Source organism: Vombatus ursinus, unplaced genomic scaffold, assembly GCF_900497805.2.
Source record: "Vombatus ursinus unplaced genomic scaffold, bare-nosed wombat genome assembly UNPS02014789.1, whole genome shotgun sequence".
Classification (NCBI taxonomy): Eukaryota; Metazoa; Chordata; class Mammalia; order Diprotodontia; family Vombatidae; genus Vombatus; species Vombatus ursinus.
The window spans coordinates 8483048-8495333 of NW_020954567.1; the positions used below are offsets into that span (position 1 = coordinate 8483048).

A 12286-nucleotide genomic window follows, 5' to 3' on the forward strand; every position below is an offset into this window, starting at 1 on the left:
AATTCTGTTATCATCCATTCATTCCTACAGCAACCTATCAGGACACTGTAAATACACAACACAAGCTGTGTTAACCCTGATCAATTAAAAAGGTCTAAAACCTCACACCCCTGTCAATCCCCAAATGCAGTTTTCTGATCTGGCCCCAGCATTGCTAAAGGGAGATAGTAGGGGAGGACTGGAAGAGGTTTAGAAGTAGAAAGAGGTTAAGGGTTAAGGCCTTGGTACACTTAGGCAGCCCTACATTGCTGACAGGCTACTTCCTTCACTTACAAGTGATTAAAAATGGGGGAGAAAAAATAATGTAAGAGGTAGACCACTTGTGAAACATGAATTACATGAATGAATGAAACATGAATTTCAGTTAACTGTACAAATTGACAGTCCTCAATCTCCCAACATTCAATACAGCAATTATATTTTTACTGTATTATCTTTGCTTCCTTGTACCCATACCAACTTCTGGCAGGGATCAAGGTCATGCATGTATGTAGGTTAAGTAGGTGTTACCTGTTCTTTTTTTTTTTTTAGGGACAAAATTATATTTTTTAAAAAAGATATCCCTTATAACAAGGAATATAAAATAGAACTCTCCCCACTCCCCAGCAAATTTAACCAACCTATTAGACTAGGAAAAAGTTTTAGTAATGTTCCAAGACCTCCAGAGCCACCTCTGCAAAGAGGTATGGGATATGACTTTTCACCTCTTCTCTGCGGCTAACCTTGGTTATTACCATTTCATTCCATTCAGTTTGGTTTTCCTGTCATTATTCTTTGCATTCCCACTGTTAAAATCACTGGGCATAATGTTTTCCTGGTTCTGCATACTTCATTTTTCATAAATAAATCTTTCCATACTTTTCTATATTCATAGTAACAGTCTCTTACGTTCATATGTCATAGTTTATTAAGATGTTCTCCAATTGATAGGCATCAACTTTGCACCTAGTTCTTTGCTACCAGAAAAAGTGTTCCTGTAAATATTTTTGTGCACAGGCAATTTCTTTCTTTCTTTTTTTTTAATCATGGCTCCATGGGCCTTTACCTAGCTGTGGAGTCTCTGGGTCAAAAGGTATTTAGATTTTAGTTATTCTCATAAATTCAAAGTGCTTTCAAGAATGGCTGGACTGATTCATAGTTCTAATAGTACATTAGTGTGCCTATCTTTTCCCAATCCTTCCAACAGTGACTATTTTCCTCTTTGGTCACTTGGCCAATTTGCTGGGTAAGAGGTGAAACCTCAGAGCTGTTTTAATTTTAATTTTTCTCACAATGAGTGATTTGGAGCATGCTTTTTGTTAACAATTTACAATTCTCCTTTCGAGCATTTTCTTGTTCATATCCTTTTATTAGTTACCTAATGGGGAACGGCTTTTGGTCTTATATACATCAATTATCTATATGTAATTTGGATATCAGACCCTTATCAATGATATCCAATGCTATCTGATTCAAAGATTTTTCCCAGTCAACCACTTCCCTTCGCATCCTAACTGCACTGATTTTGTTCATGCCAAGCTTTTCAATTTTCAATTTAACATAACTAAAATTATTTATTTTATCCTTTGTAACCACCTCTCTCTCTTACTTGGTTAAGAATTCATCCCCTAGCCAAAGCTGTAAAAATGAAAAGGTCCTTAGAGGCCATGCAGTCCAACCTCATTGTACAGAGGAGGAAGTGGTGCCCCACCCAAGATTACACAGGGGGCAGTAGGGGGTGGTAAGGCCAAGATGACAGCCCAGGTCCTTGGGCCACATCCAGCAGCCGTTCCACCGCACAGTGCTGACAATGAGAAGAACCTTGGCTCCTTCTAAGAGCTGGCTTAACAGCCTGGAAATTCTGAACAGTCTAATCCTTTCTCTTATTTAAACCATCCTGCGCCTCAGTTCCTTTATAAAACAGATCTAAACCATATCTCAGATCAAGGCATAATAAAGCCAACGTCTGTAAAAATGGCCGGTATTAAAATAAAAGCATCATTATCCTACGTAGTTATAAAAATTATTGTATTTCCAACTTCATCTGTGACTGAGCTTAAGAGCAATTGTTGGGCAGGTTAACCACCCTTATTTACTAAACCTGTCTCTGTCTGTTTTGTCAATCACAAATTTACAACGTGCCAAAGAACAAATGAGAAAATTATCAAGTACTTTACAATTTTCAGGCCAAAGCAGGGAAATGTGGCAGATAAGGAACCAGGTGGCTGATAATGCCAAACAGAAAATCAAATAAGAGGGAGGGGTAACCTCTAGAGCACTCCAAGAAGGGAAAGACACTGAAGACGACAGCTGGCCATCAAGTTGTTGTGGGTGTTCAGGTCTGCGGCTTCACCAGCCTTTTCCTGTTGAGAAGGCTTCTGGACTTAGAACTTAATTCACATCTATCCCATTTATAACCCCTCTCATCTGACTCTGTTTCTTTCCCTTCAAAACCTCTTCCTTGATTTTCTCTCCACCACAGATCACTGTCAGGTTCCTTTACTAACTATCTTTTAGTGTTTATTTGCTCCTCTTCCATCTCCCCTCAAGCCTCTCGTGTCCTCCACTCCAAACACTATCTTCAGGACCTAGATATGGTATATAGTAACAGCTATCCCTGAAGATTTAATTGAACTGGTCAATTTTGGACAGAATAAATCCACTCCTTCTGATCATCATTTCAAAATCTTGTACTTACCAGCTTGTCGTCATACATACAGCCGATGTTTGGCAGATAAAGCAAAGGCTGATTAGAAGCAATAGATCAACCATCTGTGTAACCAACCACTGAGCCTAATGGAACTTCCTCAGACGATGATCAGACAGGCATCTCTTAATTTACCCTGGCCAGGAGTAAGCTAATTACCAGGGCATTCAAGGCAAGAAGGACTTCCTTGACTTGGTTCTTTCTGTAATTCACGAAGGAGGCAATATTCTGGGAGCAATCACAGAATGATAGGGAAAAGGCTTCTGCCAGTGCCCATGATTACTTTGCTACAGCTGCATGGCCAAGGAAAAGTTCCTCCCCTTCAGGGTCCAGGAAGAAATGACTTCAGACCAGGAACTGCTCAGGAAAGTGTCGGAGGCAGATTTTCCCCCAGACAAAATGCACAAGTTGTATTAGCTTCTTTTTTAATGGCTCCCTTCCCCCACCAGAGTGTTTCTGGTAATATCTACCACGCCAAGTGAAATTATCTTTCTCTACACCAAGTCTGTGGATCTAAGCTTGCCTTCTCCCTCCAGTGGAAGACACACCAAGACAAGCTAGATGACTAGTTTTAGGGTCCATTTTTGGATGTTGTTCTCTTTTTTGAAAGGAAAGACAAAACAAACCAACTCACAAAACTAGAAACCAATAGCCAAACGAGAAAAGTGTGATAGCAAAGGTTATTTTGGCTTACAGAAGAGAAAGTCGGCCTGGAAAGAAGGCATGTTCTAGCTGTGTGATCCTGGGCAAATGCCTTACACTCTCTGGGCTTGAGGCAGCTAAGACTCTATGTTGATCTGCCTTGGTAAAGTTCCTCACTAACACCAATGAAATTATAGAGCTATTTTTTAAAAATGGTATCTGAAACTTAACATTTTCTAAAAGATGACTACTTTTCTTTCTTTTTTGTGAGGCAATCGGGGTTAAGTGACTTGCCCAAGGTCACACAGCTAGTACATGTCAAGCGTTTGGTTTGAGGCTGCATTTGAACTCAGGTTCTCCTGACTTCAGGGCTGGTGCTCTATCCACTGTGCCACCTAGCTGCCCCTAAGATGACTACTTCTTTATAATCTAGAGCAACAGTGGGGAACTTGTGGCCTTGAGGCTACACCCCACCCCTGCTCTGGAGGTTCACAGTTCCACAACTTCAATAGACCAGAGAGGTCATCTGACCTAACTCCTCTGTTTTCCATGGTAGAAACTTGAGGCACACAGAGATTAAGTGATCACATAGCAGTGAGCTACCGAGTCTGCTTTTGAACCCAGGTCCTCTCTCCCCTTAAGCTGATAGGCACTAATTCATGTGAAATTTTGGGTTTGAACAGGTTCTGATCAGGTGGTGTCTCACCATCCAAAGGTCACTTTTTGGAGATTAATGAAATGACAGGTAAATCCTTTCTTTTTATCCCCTTTGGACAAAAGTAACAACAGTTCTATTTCAAAATATCTACCTTGTGGTTCCTCCCACTGATTCTAATTCTTACTTATAACATCACTAATGTGAAAATATGTTTAATAGGAATGTATAGCCCATATCAGATTGTGCATCGTCTTGGGGAGGGAGGTGGGGGGGATTTAAAACTCAAAAACTTATGGAAGTGATTGTTGATAAAGCAAAATAAATTAATAAACAAAAGTGAAAAAAATAAATAAAATAAAATAAAATATCCACCTTGGCATTCCAGTAATCAACTGAAGAAACCAACACTTTAATTCTTAAGGTAATATTGCCAAGATTTTACAAATGATGACAGATGTTTTTACTTAGGAATTCTGTAACTTTTTTTTGTTTAGTTGCCTATATTACAACATATTGGGGAGGAGGGGAGGGAAGGAGGAAGCACTGCTCTGTTTCCATTTCAGTTATTAGCTATTCAAAAATCCCAGGTGGGAAATGTCTCCTGGAGCAGGACAGTGTCAGTCATTACAGAAATGACTCAGTGATCCAGAAAACCTTCCTCACCAGGCAGGCCCTGTGCACCCTGCCCCAGCCATATCTGGCCCTAAAACCCTGCACCTCCTTTCCTTATCCATTCTGCAAAAGGAGTGGTGTGCTCTCAGTACACAATAAGTAAACAAACACTGACTGTGCTCAGCACTGCAGGTCTATTTTGAAGTCTCCACTCCAAACATGTCTCGCTCACCCCAGGAAGTTCTGAGATAACACTGGGCGCACAATGGCCTACGCAAGAACAGCCCGTGTCCAGGACACATGACCCAGCAGATCAGTTGTCAAATATCAACACAGAAGGACTGTATGAGTCCCCTCCCCGACCCCACCGCATAGCTCTGTCACGGAAGGTGCACTGGACTAGCGCTGACCCCACCGCTGCTCTCCAGAAAGTTCTCTGGGTCTTAGTCATTTCACCTGAAAGAAACATGAGGGTGGGGCCCAGGTGATTTCCAAGACCCCTTCCACCTCAAAACTGCATGTGGTTCAATGAAATGACTAATAACTTACTGGAAAGTGAAAAGAAAACCTGCAAAGCAGTCAGTGGAACCAGTTCAAATGCTCCCTGGAGGATCACTTTGCCTCCAAAGCTCTCAGTTTCCTCACCTGTAAAATTAGAAGACTGGGTTAAATGATCTCCAAGATCCTTCTACTCTCAAATTTTATATGGCTCTAGGAAACGAGTCCAGCTACATCTGTGATCAGGGGATCCTTAGTGATCGTAGGTCCTCTACCTCAATTGATAGACAAGAGACTCAAAACAGGCTTCTTATGCCCAGAGCCTCCTGTTGTTATGAGTATCCTGGGCAGAAAATTCTGAATCCTCAATATGATAATTAATAATATGATAATATTGATTATATGATAATAAGAATAATGATAACATACCATTATAATGATATAATAATAATAACATTTATATAGCGCCTTAAGGTTTGCAACTGTTTTACATACATTATTGAGCTATCTCAACAACAATTCATTTATAGACAGTGCCTTAAAATTTGCAACTGTTTTGGGGGCAGCTAGGTGGCGCAGTGGATAGAGTACCAGCCCTGCAGTCAGGAGGACCCGAGTCCAAATCCGGTCTCAGATCAACCACTTGACACTTACTAGCTGTGTGACCCTGGGCAAGTCACTTGTTCACAACTGTTTTACACACACTATCCAGCTATCTCATTATGGGCACCTTTCATCTCAGTAATTTTTTTTCTAAACATTAAGACAATGACTTTTACAGCTTCTTTTCAAGGGAAAAACAGATGTGAGATACGTGCTCCATGGAGACAGAGGCTTATCTAAAATTTTGCATTTTCCTTTCCTGTATCAATTACAGGGGACTCTTAACTTCTCAAGTTCCTCTCCTCAAACATACCTGAAAGAAAAAAGCAAAAACCAAACAGCAAAACAGCCACTCTGGTGACTCTGAAAATGGAGGAAAAATTACAGCCACTGACAAATGAGAGTAATTACATCCTGCTGGTTTATAAATGATCCTTCTTGTGCCACTCCCAACCTGACCTGTTGTGCTGGGTGACTGAATCTCTAGTTAAGAGGTGACCAGCCATGGGTGAAGAGCCAGGCTTAAATGGATCATCTCACAGCATCCCAGGATCGGGGGAGAGGAGGAAAGAGCAGAATGAGGGAAAGGGGGACTTTAAGTCCCTACTATTCACCCAGTGGTGATGAGGAAGGAGGGGTGCCTCCAAGACCATCATCACCATTAACTGTGTCCCAGTAAAATAGTACCATAATAAATGCTTGTTAATTGATCACAGATGTGGAACTAGAGGGGATTTCAGAGGCATTCTATTCTGGTCCAACTCCCTCATTTTACAGATCAGGAAACTGAGGCACAGAGTAGTTGACTTGTTCAAGGTCACACAGGTAAAATTTGAATTCACAGCTTTTGACTGCAAGTTTTGTGTTCCTTCTGCTGTACTACATTGGTTCTATCTTTTTAGATTTCCTATAGCACTTTGGATTTAATTACTGGGTTAATTTAGAGCAGGGGTGGGGAACCTGCAGCCTTGAGGCCATATGTGGCCTTCTGGTCCTTTTCACCAAGTCCAAGTTTTACAGAACAAATCTTTTTATTAAGGGGATTTGTTCTGTGAAGTTTGGATTCAGTCAAAGGGCTGCTCTTGAGGACCTAAAGGGCCACGTGGCCTGGAGGCCCCAGGTTCCCCACCTGTGATTCCCCACTCTAAACATCAGGCTCAGATGTGGATAAAGCACTTTGGGTCATCTTTTTCCAGACTATACCTATCAAAGAACTTTATGGACAGATACTTATTTCAAGGGGCTAGGGGTGAGGAACATGAGCAGAAAATACTGTACTCTTCACGTGGGCTTATAAATAAGCTAACTGGGGAGACCAAACTAATTCACTTGAAACAACTTAAAGGACAGAAAGATTAACTGTAATTAAATGAGAAATAAGCTGCAAAATTTAAAATATTTAATTTGAGATTGGGCCTCAAAGGGAAAAATCAGGATGTCCTGGGAACCCACTTAATAAGGCAGTTTAATCAAGTTCAGGCTTGCCCTCATTTCACTGGGCACATCTAGGTTTCCTCCATCGCTGTAGTCAGGCCAAGCCTAAAGTGGGTGTCTGGATTTTTTTTCCCCCTTGGGAAGCAGGGAGATGGTACGGGCGGTTGGAAACTTTCTGAAGTACCGGGGTGAGCCCTTCAAGTTCCGAAATAAAGTCCATCGTTTTTACCTTTTTATCAAAATGGTTTCTGTACCTGCTGGGTCAAAGCTGCATCCAACCTGTCCGCACATCCCCGCGCCCCCCGCTCCGTTAGGCTGTGACCCCCCAGAGGGCAGCGGCCCCGCTTCTGCCTTTCCTTGTGTCCCCAGCGCTGCCCCAGTGCGGTGAGGACACCCCGCGGCCGAACACACGGACCCCCGGCCCCAGAGCAAGCCGGCGGCTCCAGCTCCCCCGCGCTCGGCGGGGGGTGTCCACGCAGCGCCACCCCCGTCCCCCCAGTCCCTGCCCCGCCCCGCCCAGCCCCACGTGGGGCCGCTACCTGTCTCTCCGTGAGGTTCTTGTCGCTTCCCAGCAGGTAGGGGGTCAGGAAGGGCTCAGACGGCCGCAGGTTGGCGAAAAAGCCATAAGCGCAGAGCAGCGCGGTGGGCAGGAACCAGCACTCGCGCGGCACGCGAGCCGTGCGCAGCAGCATCGTGGCCGCCGAGGCTCTGGGGGCCGCCGACGCTATGGGGGCCCCCGGCCCCGGCACATCCATCCGCAGAGCGGCGGGGCGGGGACTCGAGCCCGACCCCTTCCTGTTCCTCCCGCTTCTGCTCCCGCTCCTCCTCCCGCCCCGCGGAGCCTCAGCCGCGGCTCATGGACCCAAGGTCGCGCCTCCTCCCAGGCCGCGCCGCCCGGGGGTCACTCACAGCTCGGTCCACAGCCCGCTGGCCCGAGCAGCTGGCTCGCTCTGCTCGCTTTGCCGCGGCCCCCACGTGTCACAGGCGCCCGGTCACCTCCAGCCGCCTCGGAGCCAATTGTACGCGGGCGCAGGCTTCCTGCTCATCTTCCTATTGGTCTGTGCTTACACGCCCACTTTTCGAGCAGCCAATCAGAGGCGGGAGAATGCCGCGCCGCCGGATAATGTCTTCCCTCCACAGTGAAGATCTATTGCAACTCTGTATGCTGGGCAGGGGGATGGGGGAGTGCAAAAGCAAGACGACCCCAGGCGCCGCTCCCCCGCACCGGCCAGGGCTAGTGCGAAAGGTCACCTCTCCCAGGGCTTAGCGTCTTGGGCTGCCCCTTGCTTGGAGGGAACTCCCTGGAGGACATTGCTGCGGAACAGCAAACATATACATCTATACATCTGACATATGTGTGTGCACATACATACGTATATATGCGCTGTGTATATTGTGTCCATATGTGTATGTAGACACACAAATATCACTTAATGTGTATAATCACTTGATATAGATATAGATAATACAGAACTGTTGTGTATGCATCCATACATGAGTATATAAACACATTTTTGTTGTTTAGTTGTTTTACTTAGTGACCCCATTTGGGGTTTTCTTAGCAGAGATACTGGAGTGGTTTGCCATTGCCTTCTCCAGCTCATTTGACAGTTGAGGAAACTGAGGCAAACAGGGTTAAGTGACTTGCCCAGGGTCATACAACTAGTTAGTGTCTGAGGCAAGATTTGAACCCAGGAAGATCAGTCTTCATGACTCGAGGCCTGGCACTCTATCTGCTGTGCCACCTAGCTGCCTGTAAACACATATTACTTAATACATATATACATATATATTATATGGATGTATATATTATCACTTTATAGTTATGTGTATGCTTATACATCACTATGTATATATGCAGACAGCACTTTGTGCATGTGTGTATACACACATATCGCTTCATTATATATGTATACATATGCATATACACACATCACTTTATATGTGCACATACACGATGTATATACACATATATGTATGTGTATACACATCTCCCTACGTGTGTATTATATGCACAAGTCACTTCATGTATACACATGTGTATGCACATAATGTGTGTATGCATGTGTGCACATGTGTATTGTGCGTATATAGCACTTTGTATATACATGTATATATATGTTTGTGTGAATATGCAAGTGTGTGCATGTACACATATCACTTAATATATGTATGTACCTACATAGGTATTGCAACATGTGGCACTTTATGTATAGCTATATGTATACGTGTGTATTCACTGCACATACATACATATTGTACATATATATCTGTGTACACATTATGTATGTACATAATTATATACACACATCACTTTATGTAAATATGTACATTTAAGTGTACATACATAACCATATATATGTATACATATATACACAAGCATGTGTACGTGCATAATATACACATGACACTTTATATGCATGCATACACATATCAGTTTTGTGTGCATATGTATGCACTTGCATGTATCCACATGTGTGTTTACATGTGCATGTATAAACACATGTCACTGTCGGGGTTAGGAAGCCCTTTGGTGTCCATCATCTCTTTAGACAGCTGTCCACCTATAAGAGAAGATAGTTCAGCTATTATAAAGCTCATTGTATTGACAAGGAAATGGAGGCTCAGAAAGGTCCAAGGTTTGCTGAAGGTCTCCCTGCAAGGCAGAAGCAGCCTGGAGTGCTGGATTTCCCCTAACACCCCTGCCTTTCCATCTTGTCGGGCCCCCTGGAGAAGGCAGTCAACCTCTCAGATACCTCTAGTAGAGGCAGTAGCGCTTGGCACAGTGCCTGGAGCAGAGTAGGTGCTTAATAAATGTATGTTCCTCCCTGGTCCAGGGCTATCCCTATTTGGCAGCCGGTGAATGGCACAGCCTGGAAAGGGCTGCTTTCATTGTGCCACAGCCATCTTTTGGGAAGGAGCAGGCCTTGCCAGGGTGGCTTGGACCTGTCACTCTCATTGGCACTCAGTGTGGTCTTTGTGAAAGACAGGATGACTAAGTCTTCACCTTAGGGAGGGTCTCTTTCTACCTTTCCACCATCTAGTCATCAAAGAAACTTTTAACAAGTCTTTATTAGTGTGCGGAGCCCTGGGCTGGGTACTCCGGGGGTTATAAAGATAAATCACACGTGGCTCCTGAGAAGAGGGTCAGAGGAACTGTAACAGGTGAGATTGAGAAGAAGGAAACCAGGTTTCAAGTCTCTGGCTGTATGAACTTGGGACTCAGTTTCCTCATCAGTATAAGAAGGGGTTGTACTAAATGATGTCTAAGATCCCTTCCAGTTCTAAATGCAATGAACTCTAAGATCATTAGTGACTAGGGCTTATGTGTGCATGTGTGTGTGTGTGTGTATGGGGGGGAGGAAATAACTTGAATTTTCATTTAAACAGAATCATAAATTACAGCTAGATTTCAAAAGGCTAAAATATAGAGAGGGCATTCCCGGCAAAAAGAATGATGTGAGTAAAGACAAGGAGACAGGAAACCACTGGAAATAGAGTCAGGAGGAAAGGGGAATGAATAGTCCAGTGCAGTTGTCCATACAGAAGGGAGCAGTGAGAAATGAGGCAAAAGAAAGCTGAGGATCCCAGGGTCACAGCTGAGGCCTCTGGTTGGAATACTGCCAGCATGAACTTGCTCAACAGTGGTAGTATCTCAGGCACATCTGTGCTGCAGGATTGGCTGCTCCATCCTGGCCCTCTATTTGTATCCTCATACAGCCAGAGAAAAGTACATTAAAAACAAACAAATCCAAACATTAGGAACATCAAGTTTGCAATGATACATGGTAGTCAGGTTATCCATATAGTCTGATTTCCAGTCTCTGGCAGCCAGTAAAATTTTATGTAGACATCATCTAAGAAAAATATCAGCAGCAACAACAAAGGCATGTAGCAGGTTGTCCAACATATAACATTAGTACGTGTAGTAATAACATATAGTAATAATATATAACATGAATAAGATAGTAATATATAATACAATTGTATAATGTAATAATATATAACATGTAGTAACAATATCGAATTAATAAAAGTAATAATAGATAACAGTAATATATATTGTAGAGAAGGCAGGAAAGTCTTTCTTATCTTGTGGTAGCACCATTCTGTCATTGGACAGTTCTGATTATTAGGAAACTCATTATATTGAACTAATGTCCACTTCCCTGAACCTTTCATGTGAGTATTGGTCCTAGGTCTAGTGTTGAAAACTCTTCCACATGACAACCCTTCAGATAATAGAAAATAATTTTTATCAAGATGTTAGTGATATCATTGTTGTAGGTGTTTGCTTTGAAGGTGTTAGCTGCAATCCATTCATGCCTTCTCATCCTGTGCCAATCTTCCTGTAAGTTCCCCAAAGAGGATCTACCTCAAATGCTAGAAACCACCCTCTTTGTGGGTACTGATGTAGCTATCAAGCTAATCAGAAGGCGTCCTCTTATTCTCACTACATAGCCCACCCACCTCCTTAGCCAATCATATGTTTCCTAAATGATATGTTTTCTGCAACTTCTTGGAGAAGTCATTATTGGCAACCATGAATGCCTTTTTTTCTTTCTTTTTTTTCTTTCTTTATTCTTCTTTTTCTTTTTTTTTTTTTTTTGTAATTAACAAACAATAAACACACTGGGACCTGTATTCTGTGCTCCAAATAATTACAGCAAAGATAAATAAGAGAATTGTAAGAATCTCAGCCAGCTGGCTACCAAGGAATAGAATTCATTGTCCTAAGCATGATGGATAAAGATGGCAATGAATAGCATGGCACTCCTGAAACTTCTCTGTAATAGGAGCTATTTTTTATTTTAATATTTTCTGTCAGTCTAGATGATAATCATTCACTTGCCCACTGCATACACTAATTCACACTGGATGACTAGAAAAAAAGGCTGCTAATTTCAAATAGAATCATGTCGTTTTAGAGCTGGGAGGAATCTTATAAATCATCTCCTCCAATAACCTGTTTTTGAGGTAAGGAAATGAAAGTTCAGCAAGACAAACTGTCCTCTGGACCATAATTTCACTCTTCCCCCCCCCCAACTAAATCAATCTCTCTCATCTCTCTCTCTCTCTCTCTCTCTCTCTCTGTCTCTCTCTGTCTCTGTACTCTCTCTGTCTCTCTGTCTCCCTCCCTCCTTCCCTCCCTC

General features: G+C 42.9%; 1 protein-coding gene across 2 annotated transcripts in view; it reads right to left on the reverse strand.

Annotated features, from left to right (window-relative positions):
- Positions 1–7888, reverse strand: part of SLC19A2 (solute carrier family 19 member 2) — a 41661-nt gene extending 33773 nt beyond the window's left edge. For both annotated transcript variants that reach the window (XM_027868610.1, XM_027868609.1), the window contains exon 1: positions 7673–7888. In XM_027868610.1, coding sequence (XP_027724411.1) covers positions 7673–7888 — 216 coding nt within the window. The remainder of the gene's footprint in view (positions 1–7672) is intronic.
- Positions 7889–12286: the final 4398 nt, after the last annotated feature.